At 38.2% G+C, this 23,433-nt stretch overlaps 1 protein-coding gene and 1 long non-coding RNA gene across 4 annotated transcripts in view; both read left to right on the top strand.

The window, feature by feature from the left end:
* SIK2 (salt inducible kinase 2) overlaps positions 1-23,433 on the top strand; it is a 127,246-nt gene that overhangs the window by 14,407 nt on the left and 89,406 nt on the right. For all 3 annotated transcript variants that reach the window (XM_081799487.1, XM_006739201.3, XM_031034405.2), the window contains exons 2-3: positions 5,550-5,666; positions 8,559-8,622. In XM_081799487.1, the coding sequence (XP_081655613.1) occupies positions 5,550-5,666; positions 8,559-8,622 (181 nt within the window). The remainder of the gene's footprint in view (positions 1-5,549; positions 5,667-8,558; positions 8,623-23,433) is intronic.
* LOC145716315 (uncharacterized) lies at positions 2,182-5,471 on the top strand. Its single transcript, XR_014138927.1, has 2 exons — positions 2,182-4,155; positions 4,211-5,471. It is a non-coding gene; the product is annotated as an uncharacterized LOC145716315 (long non-coding RNA).

Here is a 23,433-nt window from a genome sequence, read left to right as displayed (position 1 = left end):
ACACCAAAAGTCCATTGTTTCCTCTTCTTCCTGGACCTATCATTGGACTGTCTCTGGGCTTCTTGCATTTAGATATGGTTATGTGACTGAGTTCTAACTAATGGAGTGAACAGAAATAATATGTGCCACTTCAGGGCTAGTCTGTAAAAACCTCTTGTGAGGGGGCGCCTGGGTGGCTCAGTTGGTTAAGCGACTGCCTTCAGCTCGGGTCATGATCCTGGAGTCCCGGGATCGAGTTCCGCATCGGGCTCCCTGCTCGGCGGGGAGTCTGCTTCTCCCTCTGACCCTCCCCCCTCTCATGTGCTCTCTCTCTCTCATTCTCTCTCTTTCAAATAAATAAATAAATAAATAATCTTAAAAAAAAAACAAAAAACCTCTTGTGAGGGCTCCTCCAAGTTTTCTTCTCCTGTCAGGCTGGAAAAGTAGTAAAACGTCCTTAAACCTCATATGTCTGCATGGAGGCATCTTCACCCATCCCATTCTGCTACATGAGCAAAAAATAAACTTCTGTTCTATTTGAATCACTATACATTTTGTGGTCTACTTGTTCATAGCAGTTAGACAAGCCCTATTTTTTTTTCAAGCTTTAACAATTTATTTTTTATTCTTTTTTTATTATTTTCAGAAGTAGAATTTAGTGATTCATTAGTTGCATAGAACACCCAGTGCTCCTTACATCAAGAGCCCTCCCTCCTTAATGCCATCACCACTTATCCCTTCCCCCCACCCATCTCCCCTCCAGCAACCCTGTTTCCTAGAGTTCAGTGTCTCTTACAGTTTGCCTCTCTCAGTTTTCATCTTATTTTTCCTTCCCTTCCCCTATGCTTATCTGTTTTATTTCTTAAATTCCACATATCAGTGAAATCATACGGTATTTGTCTTTCTCTGACTTATTTCACTTAACCTAATACCTTCTAGTTCTATCCATATTGTTGCAAATGGCGAGATTTCATTCTTATTCATGGCTGAGTAATATTCCTGTGTGTGTGTGTGTGTGTGTGTACACACACACCACATCTTTAGCCATTCATCTGTTGATGGACATCTGGGCTCTTTTCTTAGTTGGGCTGTTGTGGACATTGCTGCTATAAACATTGGGGTATAGCTGCCCCTTCAAATCACTATGTTTGTATCCTTTGGATAAATACCTAGTAGTGCAAATGCTGGGTCATAGAGTAGCTCTATTTGTAACTTTTTGAGGAACCTCCGTACTGTTTTCCAGAGTGGCTGCACCAGTGTAAGAGGGTTCCCCTTTCTCTACATCCTTGCCAACAACATCTGTTGTTTCCTGAGTTGTTAATTTTAGCCATTTTGACAGGTGTGAGGTGGTATCTCATGATGGTTTTGATTTGTATTTCCCTGATGCCAAGTGATGTTGAGCATTTTTTCATGTGTCTCTTGGCCTATTTATATGTCTTTGGAGAAATGGCTGTTCATGTCTTCTGCCCATTTCTTGCCTGGATTTTTTGTTCTTTAGGTGTTGAGTTTGATAGATTACAGATTTTGGACTAACCCTTTATCTGATAAGACATTTGCAAATATCTTCTCCCATTCCGTAGGTTGCCTGTTAGTTTTGTTGATGGTTTCCTTGCTGTGCAAAAGCTTTTTATCTTGATGAAGTCCCAATAGTTCATTTTTTGCTTTTGTTTCCCTTGCCTTTGGAGACACGTCTAGCAAGAAATTGCTGCGGCCGAGGTCAAAAAGGTTGCTGCCTGTGTTCTTCTCTAGGATTTCATGGATTCCTGTCTCACATTTAGGTCTTTCATCCATTTTTTTTTTTTATTTCATAAATTTTATTTTTATTTATTTTTTTAAGATTTTATTTATTTGACAGAGAGAGACACAGCGAGAGAGGGAACACAAGCAGGGGAAGGGACAGAGGGAAAAGAAGGTTCCCCAATGAACACGGAGCCCAATGCGGGGCTCGATCCCAGGACCCTGGGATCATGACCTGAGCCGAAGGCAGACGCTGAACGACTGAGCCACCCAGGCACCCAAACATGGTTTGTTTGTTTGTTTTTATAAAGGTGATGGAGAGGTATATTTTGATAACCACAAATACAGGCTCACTGTTGTGACGGGAGCGCGGCACATTCCACTGCCCACCCAACGGCTTGTAACGCAGGGAGAACCGAATCCAAGTGCTTTTATGACAGAAAAAGAAAGAAAGAAAGCGGTCTTTCATCCATTTTGAATTTATTTTTGTGTGTGGTGTAAGAAAGTGGTCCAGTTTCATTCTCCTGCATGTACTGTCCAGTTTTCCCAGCACCATTTCTTGAAAAGACTGTTTTTTCCATTGGATATTCTTTCCTGCTTTGTCAAAGATGAGTTGACCATAGAGTTGAGGGTCCATTTCTGGGCTCTCTATTCTGTTCCATTGATCTGTGTGTCTGTTTTTGTGCCAGTACCATACTGTCTTGATGAGTACAGCTTTGTAATACAGTTTGAAGTCCGAAATTGTGATGCTTCTAGCTTTGGTTTTCTTTTTCAACGTTACTTTGGCTATTCGGGGTCTTTTCTCATTCCATACAAATTTTAGGATTGTTTGCTCCAGCTCTGTGAAAAATGTTAATGGTATTTTGATGAACATGGATGCAAAAATTCTCACCAAGATACTAGCTAATAGGATCCAACAGTACACTAAAAGGATTATTCACCACCACCAAGTGAGATTTATTCCTGGGCTGCAAGGGTGGTTCCACATCTGCAAATCAGGCAATGTGATACATCCACATTAATAAAAGCCCTAACTATTAAAAGGAGCATGCTAACACATGCTCTGCTTTTTATTTAGTGCTTTACTTTTTCATAATCTTTACAAGCCTTACAAGCAAGGGATAACAGGGTAAAGATGTAAGTAGGTACACGTGTGGTTCATATATTTATAAGATAAAACTGAAGAGAATTCGATTTTGTCATTTGAGAATTTTTTGGTTGAGAAAAGTTGAATAATGAGATTTATGAGTTACTAAGGTTTATTTAGATAATTTATGTATTTTTCAGTTTTTCATTGTTTGAGGCCAGGGTTTTAAAAAAGAGTATGAGGTATCTCTTGGTAATACCTTGCTTTAATTGGAATTTAGTGTCTAAAGTTTTTCTTTAACATTATAGTGTTAAAGATATGATAATCAAGATATTCTTTTTATTAACAGGTTCTGACCCATTTCATTATAAAAGGTTTTTTTTGGTGAGGGGGATATCTAGACATGCTCCAGCAATTGGAGGGCAAGACATTTTCTTCAAAATAAGCATGTCTGTGAAACTCCATATTACCTTCCTAAGGAATATTGGGGAAATTAAAGTATACACTTATCCTTTTATCTGGTAGCTTTTACCTAAAGTAACTAATAAACTATATCATAAAATTGAGGAGGAGGGGGTTGCTTTAAATCTGTTTAAATTTAGGGATGCCTGAGTGGCTCAGTTGGTTAAGCAGCTGCCTTTGGCTCAGGCCATGATCCCAGGATCCTGGGTTTGAGTCCCACATCGGGCTCCCTGCTGAGCAGGGAGCCTGCTTCTCCCTCTGCCTTCCACTCCTCTTGCTTGTGCTCTCTCTCTCTCTCTCTGACAAATAAATAAAATCTTTTTTAAAAATCTATTTAAATTTAAATAAATATTGGGGTGGTCCAATAATGTCCTTAATATCAAGTACAATATTGATTAGTGTCCTTATCTAGCAAAGTTTAGCACCCTTTACTTTCTAGGATATTTTGATTATGGAAATAATACACCACCAAACATAATGAAAATATCACAAAACCTATGCACTTTACTGTCTAGAGAAGGAACTACCCCCCTTTCTTCTTAGGTAGTAAATTTAATTTTATGCATTATATTTAGTAATCTGATTTCCCCTGGGAACTTGAGTTCTTCTCTGGGTTACAGTTAATTCAAATCAGGAAATAAGCTGTGGATAACAAATTAGAAATAGATATTGGTAAGAAATAAACCTTATAGTAGAGCTTTAAGAGGTAACAGCAAAGGACAAAGCAGCCATAGGAAAGAAGAAAAAACTATATAACCAGGAACCTGAAGAAATTAAGTGAATTGATAAGCTGAGTCCTATATCCTTGGATACCTTTTAGAAGTATAGAACTATTATATATAGCACATACAATAATTGGTAATAATTATCTTGAAACAACATAAAACTGAGTTATGTTCAGAATACTTTTTGGTAGCAGCGTTGGTGGTATAGTGGTGAGCATAGCTGCCTTCCAGAATACTTTTTGGTAGACTGTGAAGTACATTTTAGAGTTTCTTCAGAACTTGTTATAATCAAGTTTGAGTGGTTCCCAGTGATCTGAAAATTTTAGTTAAATCAGAAAGACTTATTTCCTAACCAAATAGCTACAGTTTCTAAAAAAATAAGTTCTTTTTTGATTGCATAGAAAAAGCTACATGATTCTTAACTACCTAGTTATTCACCTTCAAATGCAGTTCCTTCAAATTGTTAACCTTGGAGTGGTTTGGGTTCCTATCTAGTTATGATAGGAAGAGGCCACATTCTTAAAAATCAGATTCTTTTAAGGAGGTCAAAAGCTAGTGTAGTTACTAACAGATGAGTTTTTGCACTTTGATTTTTAAAATAAAGTTTAGGGGCACCTGGGTGACTCAGTCGGTTAAGCGTCTCCCTTTGGCTCAGGTCATGATCCCAGGGTTCTGGGATTGAGCCCCACGTTGGGCTCCCTGCTCAGCGGGGATCGTGCTTCTCCCTCTCCCTTTGCCCCTCCTCCCATTTGTGTGTGCGTGCTCTCTCTCAATAAATGAGTAAATTAGAACTTTTACAAAATAAAGTTTAATCCAGCTGGTATCTTTCATATAAATAGATTTTAACACTTTATATTTAGCCTCCCTACCTCCCCCAGAAAGCTATATCTATATTCTTTGGAATCTATCACTTGCTTTTCTAGAAAAGCTGTATTTCAGTACAGCAGAACCTGCCTTCTACTTGGCTGATCATTTATTTACAGGTACTTTGCAACAGGCTGATAACTGGTTGAAGCTGATGAGCTTTTATTTCTTCAGTTTTTTTTTTTTTTAAGATTTTATTTATTCATTTGAGACACAGAGATAGAGAGAGAGAGAGAAAGCATGAGCAGGGAGAGAGGCAGAGGGAGAGGGGGAAGCAGGCTCCTCTCTGAGCCAGGAGCCCGATGTGGGGCTCGATCCCAGGACCCTGGGATCATGACCTGAGCTGAAGGCAGATGCTTAACCCACTGAGCCACCCAGGCGCCCCTATTTCTTCAGTTTATAAGTGGAGTAAAACATTACAGTTATATTAAAAGAGAAATAATGTTTTATTAAAGTAACTCTGCAGGGTTCTTCTTAGCACACTGAAGATAACTCCTAAACAAAATCACCACAGTGCGTCATGTGGTAGATGTTTAAGAAATAACTTGTTGAATGAATGAGCATTGAATTTCAAGTATTTTTGTTGTCCTAGGAACTTACAGGCAAAGTATCAGGTGCCCTGTATTCAAAAGATTCTTAACTGGAAAATGTTAACCATCATATACTAATTGTATTTATTTGTGTCCGGGACACAGGTGGCGATAAAAATAATAGATAAATCTCAGCTGGATGCAGTGAACCTTGAGAAAATCTACCGAGAAGTACAAATAATGAAAATGTTAGACCACCCTCACATCATCAAACTTTATCAGGTAGGATGTAACCTTATTCCTCTCCATGCTTCTCACATCCTGTTTTCTCTTTTGTATCATCTTTCTCTTTTATGTTAGTTTTTTTAGTCCATAAAAAAAGGAATAATTATATGGGTTTTATTAAACTGAGTACCCATTTTCTATATTTAAGTAAAAATTAGGAAATAAAAAACTAGTAGCTTAATTTTAAGTTATCTCTCACACTGTAAGTTATTTATTTAATTAAAAAGTTTGTAGTTGTGTATTTATGATACTCAAGCCTGTTGACTTTCAGTGGTGGTACCATAAATGAGGATATGGCAGTTTTGCTTAATTAAAAAAATACACTGTTAATGTTTTATGAAATACAAAGGTTAAAATAGTATATTACTTAGCGGCATACTTGGGAATACTTAGAGCCAAACCTTATATTTTGTTTGGGTTATTTTGTCAGATAAAAGAGTCATTTTTTAAAAAATTAACTTTACTGAGATATAATTTTTATAAAATAAATTGTACCCATTTCAAGTGTAAACTATATTTTTTAAAAGGAAGATATTCTCTGGGGTGCCTGGGTAGCTCAGTCGGTTAAGTGTCTGACTCTTGGTTTCAGCTCAGGTCTTGATCTTCGGGGTTGTGGGATCCAGCTCCATGGCCAGCTCAGTGCAGAGTCTGCTTGGGATTCTCTTGCCCTCTCCCTTTACCCCTCCCCCCACCCACACATGCACTCTCTCTCTCTCTAAAATAAATAAATAAACCCTAAAAAAAAAAGATCTCTCATCTTAAGGAGTGAGATGGTCTTATTCTGTGGGTCTCTAAGATATATGCTACATTTAAATGTGTTTAAAATAATTATCAGTTATTTTAACAGTTCCAAAGGATAGCAATTGCTGTCCTTTGGCATACACTTTTGTATTTTTTGTATAGTTTTTTTTTGTAGAGTTCAAAAAAAAAATCTCTGATTTTTAAAGAGTAATTCATATTGAGGAATGATAATGTAATATGAAACTTTTTTAACACTTCTATTCATTAATATGTAGAATTTTTATATTAGAAAACTATTTTTTTAGAGGGGAGGAGGGTGAGAGAGAGAGAGAAGGCGGGGGGAGAGGGAGAGAGAGAATCTTAAGCAGGCTCCATGCCCAGCACCAATCATGACCTGAGCCAAAATCAAGAGTCCAGCACTGAGCCACCAAGCACCCCTATTGGAAAACTATTTTTAAACTAAAATGTTACAGTATGCTAGCCTATGACTTTAATCTCCATAGTGTGATGTGTACACCCAGTGGTATGCTGGACTCGGCCTGTACTGGCTTGTAAGAACTGATTGTTAAATTTTCAGATGTTTTGCAAACCAACTAATAACATGTTAGTAGCTCAAAATCAGCTATGGTGGGAGTATTTACACCATCGAAAGCTGTTTACAAGTTAGGGCCTTTTTTTTTTTTCCCCACAGAGGGCTATTACTAGCACACTGCTATGTGCACTCACATGGGTTAGCACAAGTGTCTCTTGGGCATAATAAGAAAATATTAGAACTTCTATGCTTATTTTTTATATCTACTTGTGTGCATTCTATAATGTATATAATGTGTTTGTACAGTGACATGAGTATGTAATTTGTGCTGCTTCTATTCACATAAACATACGCATGTTTATATACATGTACATGAATGTGTAATACACATTTGGCTAAACCACTTGTTACTGATAGAGATTTGCAATTAAAAAGGTGTGGAGACCATTGGAGACCATTAGTATTACCGTCAGAGTGAGAGACCACGGTGTGCCACTCAAAACAGTTCTAAAACTGCAGAAGGCTTCTTTGGTGATATTTGTATCAGAGTATTTCTCCTTTTAAGCTTTTTTTTCTTTTCCCTAAAGAGGATACTTATAAGAAACTATCCACATCCTTAGAAGTCTGATGAACCATAAACCAAACTAAGATTAAAACTACCAGGATTCACAGAATTCCATCTTTATTTTTGAGCTAAATAAGCAGTTAAATTGACTTACTATTTATCTTATTTAGACTCCAGTTGTACGTAGTTCTTAGTTTTCTGGCCTGATTGGGAATAGTCCTAAACCGACATGTTAGGGCAAAATCAATTTCCAGCCTTTTAGTAGATAACGGTTGAATTTTCATTGTTATCATGTGCCAGTACATAAAAGGATGGTGTTACAGAGAATCTAAAATTCACTCATTTTGTACTTATAAATTCATTTTCTTTTGGTTCAGTATAGGTTGAAATATCCCATTTGTGACACTGACGTGCTTCCTTTCCGAACCTAGAAAAACGAATAAAAATGTATAGCAGTGGAGTTATGAAGAAGCTTTTGAATAGTGATTTCAAAATAACAGTAGTTTGTAACAATATCACAGTACAGTAGGAGGAATATCCTATTGTGCCAGATGATCCAGGCTACAGGCCTGATAAACCGAGCTTTATTTTATTTATCTCTATTATTCTTAATCAAAGTCTACCTATAGCACAGGGCTAGAAAAGTCCGTGAGAAGGTGGTAGAAAGTTGATCTTCAAAATCCCTGTTACCTGTATTCGTATTCTTTTAACTTGAATGTACATAACAATCACATTTTTGTTAAAATAGAAATTCTATGTCAGTAGGTCCGGGGTGGGGCCTGAGAGTCTGCATTTCTAACATTTGCCCGCACAGTGCTGCTGCTGCTGCCGGTCCATGGACCACGCTTGGAAAAGCGAGCATCTAGAGTTCTCACAGATCATTAGCAGAAGGATATTGTCATTCTTGTAAACTTAGCTGCCTTCTGAATTATTCATAAATTTGATACTTTTATTAGTAGTTTTATTTAGTAACTCCATAGAATGTTGAGTTTCAGTAGAATAGAATTGCAATCCTTTCCTGTCAGACTAATACGGAATTTTTTATCAATAGGTAATGGAGACCAAAAATATGTTATACCTTGTGACAGAATATGCCAAAAATGGAGAAATTTTTGGTAAGTATTTCACTATTCTTTAAATTTGTTTTTAATTTGAAAATGTCACTAATCTTCATGAATGGAGTATTCCTATTGACTTTCCTGCTTGTTTAAGAGTTGGCAACTTGAACTAGAACTTTTTAAGCATGAGAATATAATAAAATATTCAGTGAAACAAAGATAAGGAATATAATTTATTCTCTTGTATTCATGATGTTTATGTATTAAAGCTATTGCTTAATTCCCTCATCTGTGTGAGAGAGATGGGAGAATTACAGACAGGAAAAAACTTGCAGTCATATTGCAAGGGGGATTTTCTTTCCTTTTATCTTCATTTTGTACCTTTCCTTCCAGGGGAAACATCAGTCGACAAATACTTACTGAGTTCCCAGGCTTTGCTGTAGGTTTAGAGGATGTAATGATGACCTGAATAACCTGTTCCCTGCTGCCGTTGTGGCTCATACAGTTTAGTAAGCTACTGACCGTAGCTGTGCGACCCCGGGCAAGTCCCTGCAGCCCTCTGGGACCTAGTTCCTTTATCTCTAGTAAGGAAATATTTTGATTAATTGGTTTCTGTGATCCATTCTAACCCTTAAAAATATTACAAATATTTTGTTCTAGTTTTCATCTCTTTTATTTTTATTCTTGTAGAGCCAGAACACTAGGTAGTCTAACACTTTTTGGTTTTTAACCTGCACATTTAAATCCCAAATGGTTTTAAAACAGCCTTAGTGAGGAATTATCCATATACAGTAAAGTGCACATATTTAATGTGTACAACGTAATACATTTTCACACACACACACGCAGACACACATGAAACCATTACCACAGTCAAGATATCCATAATTTCCAGAAGTTCCTTTGTGCCCCTTTTTATCTCTCTTGCCCCACCTCAGGACCGAGCAACTACTGATCTGTTTTCTGTCACTGTAGATGAGTTTGTGTCTTGTGGAGTTTTATATAAATATGGTCATACAGTATATAATTATTTTATGATTTATCCATTTTGTTGTATCAACATACCATCTTTTTTCACTAAGTAGTTTTATTGTAAATAGCTTTCTATTATATGAATATACCTCAGTTTATCCATTCATGTGTTAATAGATAATTGGGATGGTTTCGGTTTTTGGCTATTACACATGAATTGCTCTGAACACTCACGTACAGGTCTTTAACTTACAGTCTACCTTCAAGTAATTGTTCACCACTTCACATATAGCATGAGTCTTAAAATAATATACCATTATTTTGCCCCTCCTGGCCTTTATGTTCTTGTCATACATTTTACTTATGCCTATTTAATAAAATACAAAATACAGTGTTGTTACTTTTGTTTAAAAAGTCAAAGAGAGTTCGAAATTTTTTAAAATCTTACATATTTATTAGTGGAATATCATTGCCGCATCCCTGTATGTAGATGCACATTGGATTTTCTTTGGCATTTCTTGTAAATCAGGTCTGTTGGTGATGAAATCTTTCAGCTTTTGTGTGTCTCAAATCTTTGTTTTTGAGAGATATTTGTACTGGGTATATAATTCTAATGTGGGTTTTTTTCTTTCAGTACTTTAAAGATGTTGCTCCACTGTATTCCCATTTGCATTATTTCTGACAAGAAACCTGCTGTCATCTTTTTCTTTATTCCTCTGTATGTAATTTGGCTCAATTCTGTGGCTGCTTTTATAGTTTTCTGTTTATTACTGGTTTCAACAACTTGGTTATGATATGCCTTTCTGTGGTTTTCTTCATGATTCTGTTCTTACTGGATCTGTGAATGTACAGCTTCCATCAAATCCAGAAAATTCTCAGCCATTATTTTCTTGACCAATTTTTCTGGCCCACCCCTCTCTCCTCTTCTTTAGAGACTCCAATTACACATATATTAGGCTGTTTGAAATTGTTCTACAGCTCACTGATATTTTTTTCCATTTTAAAAAATTCCTTTGTCTCCCTGTATTTCATTTTGGATAGTTGCTATTTGTAGGTCTTCAAGTCCTAGCATCTTCTGCAATGTCCAGTTTGCCATTAATCTCATCCAGTGTACTTCTCAGTCTCAGACATTGCAGATTTCTGCTCTGTAAACTTGATTAAGGCTTTTTTTTTTTTCTTTTCTATATCTACTATGTCTTTAGTTAGGTTTTTAAACATCTGGAATACAGTTTTAATAACTTGTAATGTCCACATGTCCTAATACTGGTATAGCACTGTCAGTGCTGAATCAGTTTTGAACTGTTCATGTTTCTACCCAGTTTTGGTCAGATTTTCCTGCTTTTTTTTTTTTTTTAAGATTTTATTTATTTATTTATTTATTTATTTTTAAAGATTTTATTTATTTTTTTGACAGAGAGAGACATAGCGAGAGCAGGAACACAAGCAGGGGGAGTGGGAGAGGGAGAAGCAGGCTTCCCGCAGAGCAGGGAGCCCGATGTGGGACTCAATCCCAGGGCCCTGGGATCATGACCTGAGCCGAAGGCAGACGCTTAACGACTGAGCCACCCAGACGCCCCAGATTTTATTTATTTATTTGAGAGAGAGAGAACAAGAGAGAGCACATGAGAAGGGGGAGGGTCAGATGGAGAAGCAGACTCCCCGCCAAGCAGGGAGCCTCATGCGGGACTCGATCCAGGGACTCCAGGATCATGACCTGAGCCGAAGGCAGTCGCTCAACCAACTGAGCCACCCAGGCATCCCTTCCTGCTTCTTTATATGCCTGCTAATCTTTGAGTGGATGTCAGACATTGTTAGTTTTACCTTAGTGGTTGCCACATATTTTTGTATTCCTGTACCTCCTCTTGAGCTTTGATCTGGGACACAATTAAGTTACTTGGAAACAGTTTATATCATTTAAGTCTTCTTTTTATGATTGGAGCAGTGCTCAGTCTAGGTATCATTATTTCCCACTTTGGAGTACTCTACCCAATGCCCCCATGAAATTGGGGCTTTTTTAGCCTGGTGAGTAGGAACAGGCAGTGATCCTGGTACCAGGCACTGTTTATTCTAATCCTCGTAGATGGTTCTTTTTCTGGCCTCGGATAGTTTTCTCACATACACGTGCCAGTCAGTACTCCTCTGGATGCTCAAGGGGGACCCTCACAGATCAAAGCTTTGCACTGTGTGTACCTCTCTCTTCTTTGCTTGTTCTCCCTAGACTCTCAGCTCTGATTCCTCAACTCAGGGACTCTGCTGGGCTCTGCCTATGTCTCCCTTCCATATCCTGTGGCCTACACCCTTCTCTCAAGGTATTAGTTGAGGGTATTCATGGGTCTCACCTCATTTATTTCCTGCCTCTCAGGGATCACTCTTCTTTTTTGCCTGATATTCAGTGTGCTATAAACCAATGTCTCATATATTTTTGTCTTTTATTTATTGTGGGGATGGTTTTGGGAGGGTAAACCCAGTCCCTGTTACTCTATCTTGGTTGAAAGCAGAAGTCTCCAATCCTATCAAAATTATCTTTAATTTTGGGGTGCCTGGTGGCTTAGTCGGTTGGGCATCTGCCTTCAGCTCAGGTCATGGTCCCAGGGTCCTGGGATCGAGCTCCGCATCAGGCTCTCTGCATGGCGGGGAGCCTGCTTCTCCCTCTCCCTCTGCCTGCCACTCTGCCTACTTGTGCTCTCTCTGTGTGTCAAATAAATAAATAAAATATTTTTTAAAAATTATCTTTAATTTTAGCTGTTTTAAAAGAAAGATTTGGGGATGTCTGAGTGGCTTAGTTGGTTAAGCATCTGCCTTCAGCTCAGGTCATGATTCCAGGGTTCTGGGATCAAGTTCCACATCAGGCTCCTTGCTCAGTGCAAAACCTGCTTCTCCCTCTGCCTGTCCCTCCCCCCACTTGTGTGTGCGTGCTCGCTCTCTCTCTCTGACAAATAAATAAACAAAAATCTTTTTAAAATTTTAAAAAAATATGTATACTTCTGTAGTTTGGAGAAATGTATTATTTAAAGTTGAATTCTAAATAAATAGTTCTGATTTAATCATTTTCTAATTGTATCTCTGGAAAGATACCTTGCCTTTTTTTACCTTTTTTTCCTTCTTTATGCCACTGCTTATTGAGCTTATTTCAATTCTTAAGATACTTGTTTAGAAGCTTCTTTTTTTTTTTTTTTTTAAAGATTTTATTTATTTGACAGAGAGAGACACAGCGAGAGAGGGAACACAAGCAGGGGGAGTGGGAGAGGGAGAAGCAGGCTTCCAGCCAAGCAGAGAGCCCGATGCGGGGCTCGATCCCAGGACCCTGGGATCATGACCTGAGCCGAAGGCAGACGCTTAACGACTGAGCCACCCAGGCGCCCCTGTTTAGAAGCTTCTTAACTGATGCTGCAGTGGAATAGTATGGGCTGAAGCCAAGCAAATCTGGCCTGCCATGCTGACTGTACCATATTACTTGTTGCATTGCTTGGGGCAAGTTTCTTCCTTTCCTTTTCTTCTCTTTCTTTTCCTTTCTCCTTTTTTCTGTCTTCTGTTCTTTTCCTTTTTCTCTCTTTCCTGTTCTTTCTTACATTTGCTTGTTCATTCAATTTAGTCAGGTTTTCAAGAAATCTTTATTGAAAACGAATTATGTGTTACATACTGTTCCATATGATAGGAATTGCATAATGAAGAAAACAGACAAAAATCCCTGTTATGAATCTTACATTTTGGTGTGGGCAGAGAGACCATAAAGAAATTAAGTGAATTATATAGTATAGTAGATGGTATTATAGAATTATATAGTATATTAGATTATATTAGTTAAGTGTTACGGAAATAGAACAAGAAAGGGAGGGGTTGGGGAGTAGGTAAGTTGATTGCAATGTTAAATAGAGCAGTCAGGGAAGGCTGCGCTGACATTTGAGCAGAGTGGAAAACACAGATAGATATGGGAGAAAGAGGGTCATCCAGGGAGAGGGAAGACTAAATGCAAGGGTCCTGAGGCAGCAGTGTGCTTGGTATATTCAAGGAATAGCAGGGAGGCCAGTATGGCTGGAGAGAGGCAAGCAAGAGGGAAGAGCAAGAGTGAGCAGGGAAGAATAGTAGATGACGTCAGAAAGGCAAATGGCAAGCAGGAGTGGGGCAGATTTGGGGACTTTGTAGGCCATTGTAAGGACTTTGGCTCTTACCTGGAATAAAATAAAGGAACCGTTTAGAGGGGTTTGAGCAAAGAAGTGATCGCATCTAATTTGACGTTTTAAAAGCACCACTCTGGCTGCTGTGTTGAGACTAGATTGTAGTGAGCGAGGTGGAAACAGAGACTAGGTAGGAGACTGTTCCAGTAGTCCTAGTGAGAGATGATGATGGCTCAGCAGGGTAGTAGCAATGCACATAGTGCTACGTGGTCAGACTCACAATATGTTGTGAAAGAAGAACCAGTAGAGGGTGCCTGGGTGGCTCAGTTGTTAAGCATCTGACTCTTGATTTCTGCTCAGGTCTTGATCTCAGGGTCATGAGATCAAGCCCTGCATAGGGCTCCATGTTGGGCGTGGAGCCTGCTTAAGATTCTCTTTCTCCCTCTGCCCACCCAACCCCCCACTCCCCCACCCCACTCACATTCACTCTCTCAAAAAAAGAAAAAGAAGAATCAGTAGGATTTCTTGATAGATGGAGACCATCTTAGGAGTAAGTATGATTGGGGAAAAGACCAATGTCCTATCCCTAAGGCACTCAGACATTAAAAGCTTGAGAAAATAGGAGGAGCCAGCAAAGGAGACAAGAGAATGCAGTGTCCTGGTAACCAAGTGAGCAAAGTGTTCTCAGGAGGGTGGTGTGAATGAACATCTATGTCAAATGGATAGACCAAGAAAGATGAAGAATGACAGTTGACCATTGTATTTGGCAGTTGGTAAGAGCAGTGTTGGTGGAGTGAGTGGGTCAAAAGCTACATAGAAGAGTTTTAACAGCAAATAAGAGAAGAAAAATGGAGAGGCAGAATAGACCACCCTTATAAGGATTTCTGCTGCAAAAAAGGAGACTAGAAATAGAGAAGTTAGTTGAGAAGAGCAGTGCCGTCAAGAGCTTAAGTCTTTACCCAATGGAATATTTTTAAAGCTTGAAGCTATAGTTTCATGAGTAAACTAGAAATGGCTATTACTTGTGAGATGTAATTTCTGTGAAAATGGAATATTCTAAATTTTCTTTCTTGCCAAGATTTTTGATGTTAAAGGTTTGGATCACATTGTTTTCTAGAAATTGAAATATAATTTTGGCATTTTTAAATGTATGTAGTTTATTTTTAACATAAAATATCTAGGGTGAATATGGAAGTTAAGACAGAATAAACTGTAGATTCAGATAGGTACAAGCAAAGAACAGTCTGGTAGCCAGCCCGTTTCTGACATGAAGCCCAGGAGGAAGTAAAACAGAAGTGAAAAAATGCAGTCCATGGAACATTAATCAAGTAGTGAGAAGTATGTATAAGATTTTAAGTGAATCTGAGCCAAAAATGTTTTAAGTCAATTGGAGGGTTAGATGAAAAAGAACCACATAAACAGCATTGAACTATGTATTAAGAACTGTACATTAAAATTTACCTTTTATGTTTATAACCTTGGAATTACTCTTTATTACACTTTACAAGTATTCCTTTAGTGCCTACTTTGTGTCCAAGGGGGTTGTGTTCCTTTTTTTTTTTTTTAATCTTAGTTTCATATTTAGTTGGCCAGCAAAGCATACCCTGTGTTCTTGAAAAAGTGACTTGAAATTAAATCCTTCTGTTTCCACAGTCATCACCCTGATCTAGGTTTTCATCACTTCATGTCTCAATTATGAAGACTGCATGTTTTACCACTCCCTATTTCTTTTCCAAGCAAGTACATTTCTGATATAATTCCCATTTAATCTTCTCCAGATATTATTTTTTATTATATTACTACCGTGTTCAGTAATCTTTACCTCCCATTGCTTTTTGGATAAAATCCAAACTCTTCCATTTGAAAATATGGTAGCTCCACTAAGTAAATGGATGTGCCCAACTATTCCTTCCATAAGTCTATGGATTATTCTTAGGTATGGACAACCAAACCGCACATTATGCTATCCACTTAGTAATCAAGTTTTCTTCTTTCTTTTTTCTTTTCTTTTTTTTTTTTTCCTGTCTCTCTTGGTCTGTATTTTTCTTTTCCAAGTTTTTATTTTTAAAAAAGTTAAAAATATACCAATGTAAGAAGTCAAATAATTCTGCAAGGTTTGTTAGAAACAAGAGCAGTTTCCCATGCTCCTCCCCACCCGCATTTCCCTTCCTCAGAGGCAACCACTTTCACTTCTCTTAGCTGATTAGATTTACCTCCTTTTCCCTAAGTAAAATGTTTATATTGCTGCTGCTGGCTTTTTCATTTTAGGCATAATCTTTTGAATACTTCTTGATTCTTTCCCTAGTCCTACATGTAAGAAGTATATCTTTTTTTTTTTTTTTTTTTTTTTTTAATTTATTTGAGAGCGAGAGAGTGAGAGCATGAGCCAGCAGGCGGGAGCCCGGGTAGAGAAGCAGAGGGAGAGGGAGAAGTAGACTCCCTGCCTCAGGGAGCCCGATAATGGAGCTCCACGTGGGGTTCAATCCCCGGACTCCAGAATTATGACCTGAGCTAAAGGCAGACGCTGAGCCACCCAGGTGCCCCTTTAAGAGATGTGTGTTAAGAGAGGTATATAAAGACCAGTTGTGAGAGACCTTGAGTGTTTGGATGAAGGGTTTGGATTATTTCTTGGAGTGGGCATCTGAGAACCAGAAGGTGGTGATGTGTTTAAGGACTTTTTTAGGAAGATAAATCTAGCAGGGATGTGGTAGTTTGAATTAGAGGAGAAGGAAAGAGGCCATTTAATAGACTGTTTTAATTGTCTAGAGGTAAGAGGCTAAATGCCTAGATTAAGATGTTATTTGTTGGAGTCATGAGAAAAGATTTTAAGCAAAAGTCATTTCTAATTCTAAAAATAACAATATTCATTGAGCATTCCCTTTTTATTGTGTACTATTTAAAGTACTTTATATGATTTATTTGTTTAAACCTCACAAAAGCCTTAGAAGTTAGGCACTGAAAGATTCAGTAAATACCTATTACCCAAAGTCACACAGCCAATAAGTGGCAGAGTCTGAATTTGAACCTTGCAATCCCAGAGCCCGTTTGTTAATAATTTACTCTACCACTTCTCAAGAGTTCTTACTGTCAAGAGGAAAATGTCGAGAGTTAGGATTTAAAGCAAACATGATGAAAGAGTATTTGTGATGTGGTTGACAGCAATAGAGAGTTCTGGTTCCCAACTAGAAAAATACAAATTAGATTTTAAATGTGGTGTTGGAGATAACAGCAGAACATTTAGTTTGATACGACCTGTTGGCAGTTGAAGATATGAAAGCAGAGACCACTCAAAAGAGAACTTAAATTCATTAATAAAAAAAGCACCACCCGGGCGCCTGGGTGGCTCACTCGTTAAGCGTTTGCCTTCGGCTCAGGTCATGATCCCGGAGTCCTGGGATCGAGCCCCGCATCGGGCTCCCTGCTCCGCGGGAAGCCTGCTTCTCCTCTCCCACTCCCCCTGCTTGTGTTCCTGCTCTCGCTATGTCTCTCTCTGTCAAAAAAATAAATAAAATCTTTAAAAAAAAAAAAAAAAAAAAAAAGCACCACCCAGTTTAACAATGGGCAAAATACTGGAACCAGACACTTCACTAAAGGAGATATATAAATGGCCAAATAAACGCATGAAAAGTATTCATCGGTGTTAGTCAACAGAGAAATACAAACTAAAAACTACAACAGGTAACATTACATATCAACTAGAATGGTTAAAATTTAAAAGACTGATGATACTAAATGCTAATGAGGATATGAGCTAGTGTTCTTACACATTGCTGGTGGGAGTGTAACATGGTGTAGCCATTTCAGAGAACTATTTCTCAGCTTCTTACCAAGTTAAATGTACATCCACCTATTACCCAGCAATTCAGTGCCTAGGTATTTACCTAAGGAAAGTGGAAACAAATATCCGTAAAACCACTTGTATAGGAAACAGCTTCATCACAGGCAGGAACAACCCAAATGTCCATCAACAGGAGAACGTATCCAAAACGAACTGTGGTATAGCAATAGAAGGGAAGACAACACAGCAGGAGAAAGGAATGAACTACTTACACATGAACGTGAACAAATCTTGCACACATTATGCCCAGTGAAAGAAGCTAGACACAAAAGAGAATATACCATATAGATATATTTACATGAAGTTCTAGAAGAGGCAATGCAAATACATGGTAATAGAAATTGGGAAGTGGTTGTCTCTTTTCACTCTTTCTGGGGTGGGGGAGAATTGACTGGTTGCAAGAGGGAATTATCTTGGGTGATGGGAAATGTTTAGTATTATTATTATTTTGAGTGGTGGTTATAGAGAGTATACAATTATCAGATCTCATCTAAGTAACCACCTAAGAATTTGCATTTTATTATATGTAAATTAAACCTCAATAAATCCTTTTCTGTAAAAAAAAAAAATTAGTAAAAGTATAGAGTTGAGAATTACCTGCGTAGAAGTGATGAGTAAAGCTGTAATTAATAATGAAATCTCAGAGAGAAGAAGGCTAAGAAGTGAGTTTATGCCTTCTTTAGAAGTGGAGAAGTGCAACTGGTGGAGTAGAATCTTGGGAAGTCAGGACAGTTTCTGTCCTGATTAGACAAAGGGGAGACAGCTTGGAGTGAGGGGGATGTGTATTTGGTCACCAACAGATCACCACTGACTTTGAAGAGAATACTTTTCAACAAATTGGGAGATAAAGCCAGATTTCAAGAACTTTAAATAGACACATGGATAGTGAGGACAGGAAGAATGGTATTATAAAAGTATTTTTGAGGTTTTCAAGGTGGAAGGAAGGAGAGAAGGAAAGAATTGAGGGATAATTAGGGTCTATAGAATTCAGTATTGTGTCAAGGTTTTGTTTTTGGTGGTGGTCTTGGTGTTTAAGGAAGCTGGAAAAGAAAAGAATATAGGCAGCAAACGAGATGGTTGGTGAAACAGGTCCCAGAGTAGACGAAATACTGGGGATCAAAAGCACAGAGGGAATGGTTAGCTTAGAAGAGAGGAATTCCTCCTTCTCTGAGAAGGTAGTGCGTAGGTGCAGTCCCAGTGAGAATTAGAGCTGGTGCTGAGGACGTGGCTGAGGATATAGCTTTGGGGTAAAATAGAAGCAAGATGAGTTTGTTAATAGAGATTTAATTCATTATGTAATGTAGCAGATGAGACATCAGGGAAAGAGCAGTACGTTAGGTACTGCAGTGTGGGGAAAGGTTTAGAGCAGCTGGTGGTGCTCCTATGATAGTCAAGGGATGAATAAAAGCATCAGTAATTAGCAGTGAGGGAGTTCACAGTAGGCTCACAGTCATCCGTGCTTTCCATCCCAGGAGGAGAAAAAGTAGGACAATAAGAATGACCCAGGTTGGGGACTGGAACAATAGAAGGTCAAATGCATGTAGGATTTGCTGTGGCCAGAGAGGTCAGAGTTGAAATGGCTGACCAGGAGATCCAAGTTCAGGAGGGAGATAAGGGAAGCAACAAAGGGGTCTCATGATCTGAGAAATAAGACAGCGGAGCAACTGAAGGTTATGAAGAGGGTGAAGTTCTTTCGGGAAAAAAAACGTTCATAGACAAAAACCAAACTTCTAACCTTGAGCCAGTACATAACTTCCCAGCAGCTTGCCACTTTCCCGTTCTCTTCTGCTCCTGGCAGTGGTTGCCCTGACTGTGCCCTGCTAATTCAGGAAAGGCCTTAGGTCTTTGCACTCTCCTCATCTGCTGCTTCTTTGCACAGAGAGAGGTTTCCTGTGCCATCTGGTTTTCTTGCTCCATCTGACAAGGTTTACACCCAAAGAGTGATTTAGGTAGCATGCTGGGAATGCATCTACAGTGCATGATTCATGCATTATGAGGTTTTGGTGTTTATGCCCTTTATTTTTGTTTGGTTAATTAGATTGCACCTCATTTTATAAACAGTTGAAATAGCTTTAAAGAATACTAGAAAAACAGTAATTCTAAAATATAAATAAGAATAAAGAACTGAATCAGAAAATGTATGCAAGAGTAGAAAATACTCATGGGAGGTGGGAGGACACAGCAGGCAATAGGGCCTAAGAACTTCAGATTTGGCTCTAAGCGTTCTAGCTCTCAGGGTGAAAAAGAGATACAGTCATTTACAGAATTTTGCCTAAGAGAAAGAAAGGTATCTATTCCTCAAAGCAAAACTTTTCTTGGTAGTAAATTTTTCCTTTGGGGTTTCTTATAAGAGATACGATGTAAGCCATCTTTTTAAAACAAAAATTCTGTTGAAACTGTTAAAACTTTACAGGGGCTTCCATTGTTTTTGGAATAAAATCCAGGATTCTTATCAAGGCCAACAAGCATGATTACACTCCACATACCCTGTCTTTAAAAACAATAAAGATGATCATTTCTTGAACACTTACATGTGCTAGACATTGTGCTAAGTCCTATACACGTACTGTAGTCATTTTGTCCTTTCAAAAACCTTACAAGATAGGGACTTACTAATATCTCCATTTTACAGTAGATGAAACGGAGTTTAGCAGTTTTCCCAAGTCACAGAGCAAGCAAATGACACAAGCGAAGCCCCAAGCCGTATCTGACTTGAGAGCCTGAGCTTTTAACAGCTCCACTGTACTTAAGTGTCTTTGAGCTTAAGCTTCTTCTGTCCTAGTGACTTTGCACATTACTCTTTCTTCTGCCTGAGGGATTCTCTGCCCTCCCTTTATCCCCTTAAGCATGTCAATTAATTGAATTGAATTGAATTATGATAGTAGATACCAGTAAATTTAATGTTGTCATTAAAACTCAAAAACCAGGCAAAGCAGGTAATGGTTTTGTCCACTTGGGTGGATATAACTATTCTTTTTTATCTTTCATGAAAATTGGAAGCATTTGAGCCCCTGTCTTCAGTACTTTGGAAACTGGCCAGTGGACTTCTTACCAAATCTCATAACATAAAACTCATAACTAGGCTGATTTCCATATTGGTTCTCAAAATAGAAATGTGTAAATTTCCAGATCTGTGCTCATGTTGATCTAGAGCCTTAGAAAGCCCTTTGTTCTTTACATATTCAAATCTTGCTTTTTACAAGGGCCTAGCTAAAGTTCCATTTCTTCAGTCTTTCTCAATTTTGTCTACATTGATTTTCTTTTGAGACCATTATAGTTCTTTTTCCTATACAACTCACTTTAGACTTTACATGCTGCTGTAAAATATTATTAAAAATCATTATTATTTAAAGTCTTCATGTGTATCTTTTTATCTCTTTTAGTTTATAAGCTGCTGAGGATTTAGCACCAAATAGGGCATTTTATAAAATACCTGTTGAATGAATGTTGAATGTAATAGTCTAGTTTGGCCTTTTATACCTTGTTCACTCAGGGAAGCCAACCCAAGAACACCGCCAGGTTAAGCAGAGGTGCTTCTTTGTTCAGGTTTTGAAAGGAGTTTTCTGTTGGTTTACTCTTCAGGAGATAAACATGAATGAGGAAATACTAACTGAATCAAGGGAGAAAATTGGCTTCCTCTAGTGTACTGAGCAGTTTTTGAGTACTTACTGATAGTTACCACCCTGCAGTTACATTCTTTCTTACAACTCGCACACCTCCCTAAAATAACTTTTTCTAAAAATAATGGTAAATAAGTGCATATAAATTTAATCTGAGTCATTTTTGTTATCCAATTCGTATGTAGCAGTTGGTTCTCATCTCTGACGGATACTGTTTTCTTGACCTGATAGCATGGCCTATGTAATGGTAATTGAATTTGCCAAAAAAGAGCCTTGGGTTATTTATTAAAAGATTTTTTACTCTAAAAATTTTCCTTTGGAATCATAGGTGTGATTAATGAAGGTTATTCAAGATTCCTACATTCTTTAGAACTATTTCTCATATTTGTCTGTGTGGTCACATGCAGTAAATGGTGCAAAAATCCTAGGGTGGTCACCTCGTCAGACAATTTGGGCACTGTTCAAACAATTAAACCGGTAGTCAGCAGATTCCGGCCTGGTAATTAAATTACCCAGGGCCTTTGTTTTCAGATTTCTGCTCCTTGATATGCTTGCTGTGTCTTTCCAGGCCAAGCATGTGCCTGAGGTTTATTGATTCATTTCCTGTCTTTCCCTTTCAGTGGTAACCTATTAGAATGCTGGCTGGGGTGATAGAAAAGGGGCTTTGTTTTAGGCAGAATACCTTTAGACACTTGGCTGCTCAGAGAACCTGAGGGACAATTTTTGTGGCCTTTGGTTACTGTCTTAACAGCATGAAGGCCATGTTAGAAAAGTCATTCATTTGCCTTTCTTTGGGAGTTTAAATAAGCTTTGGAGGTTTTACTCACTTTATAACACCAGTATGACTCTTAAGTTTTAGTTATTAGCCTGCGTCCCAGTGGCAGTACTGCTTAACTCTGCCATTTCTTCTGTCGTGGCTTTATTTTGGATAATTTCTCATAATTTCTCACTTAAATTACTTCAGCAGCCTCACGTCTCTTTGTCTCAAGATTTGTCTTTCTCTTAACCCATCTTCCCATGTTGCCATCAGAATGATCTCTCTAAAATGCAGATCTGATCCTTGTAGTTTTCTGCTTAAAATATTTCTGTGGCTCCCCAGTGCCTTCAGCATAAATTCAAAAGTGAGTACAGAATTGGTACAGTGTTGCGGCCCCACCTACCTTTCCAGGCAGATCCCTATCCTCTGTTTTAGGAGCTTTACTAGGTGAACATAATCTACCGTGTGGATATACAGGTGAATGTTGCTTTCACATATGTGAGGATGGTAGATGTCAGCGTAGAAAGAGATTACGTTGGTGTATTCTTCAGAAGGGGTATGCAAATATTGAATCATGCAGGTAAAATGATACTGTTCTTGGGTATAAAATTTAGGATCTGTCCTTTTGAATATTTGTTAGACACATGTAATGTAGTTACCTTTAAAGAGGTCAGATCTAATTGATTATTTGTAAATCTTTCTAGCTGACTTTTAAGGGAAACTGGTAACTACTACATCAAAGAGCCAGTGTGATTCATGATTCAAAAAGTTGTCCTTGCTCTCCCCCTCATCTCTGTTTAAATTGGGTCAGACTTTTAATGTCTGTTTGCTAGTCCTAGATGTAATTTTTAGTATAAACATCCTGGAGCGAGCCATATAGCATTTCTGAACCTCATTGTCTTCTGAAAATGAGGGAGTTTGTATAAGTGTATTAAGTACCATGTGCTGGATACTGTGAACAGTGCCGGGGATTTACAAGAAAGAAAGGAGTGACTCGGCCACCGCACTGGAAGAGTTCACAGCAGATTGTCCAGGTCTACAAAGCCAATGTCTGTAAATCTCAGGAAACAAAGTTTAGTTTCTGAACATTTGATGAATGAAATGGATTTGTCAGAGATGATTAAATAAATTGTTTTTAGACTTCTTATGTTTGGAAATATAAGCATAACTGGCCTTAATTGAATAGACAAGTTTCTGAAAAGCAGTCCAGTTTTCCTCTTAACTTCTATTTTAATTTCAGCTATCTCCTGCTGATTACTGGCAGCCTGCCTTTAGTTATGGTTCAAAGCTGCCATTCTGTGCTGTGAGCAGCGAGCTTCTCCCATGTCTGGCAGCTGCAGCTAGGCTACAGAGATGGGAGAGAGAGAAGCATCAGCTATTCTGATCTTGGCCATAACCATACCCAGCTGAATTCTATTAATGTGAGGCTTTTGGCAGTCTGTGTTTTCTGTTTCTTTCAGGATGAATTTCTATTAAGTAAATCATTCTATTAAGGAATTTCAATAAGACGGAATTAATTCAGAGAAACCTACTTCTTTGTTTGTGAAAGGGGAGAACCAGAGGTAG

The sequence above is a fragment of the Leptonychotes weddellii genome, chromosome 11, assembly GCF_054177405.1.
Source record: "Leptonychotes weddellii isolate Sample4059 chromosome 11, ASM5417740v2, whole genome shotgun sequence".
Lineage (NCBI taxonomy): Eukaryota > Metazoa > Chordata > Mammalia > Carnivora > Phocidae > Leptonychotes > Leptonychotes weddellii.
This window is presented reverse-complemented; position numbering and strand designations above follow the sequence as displayed.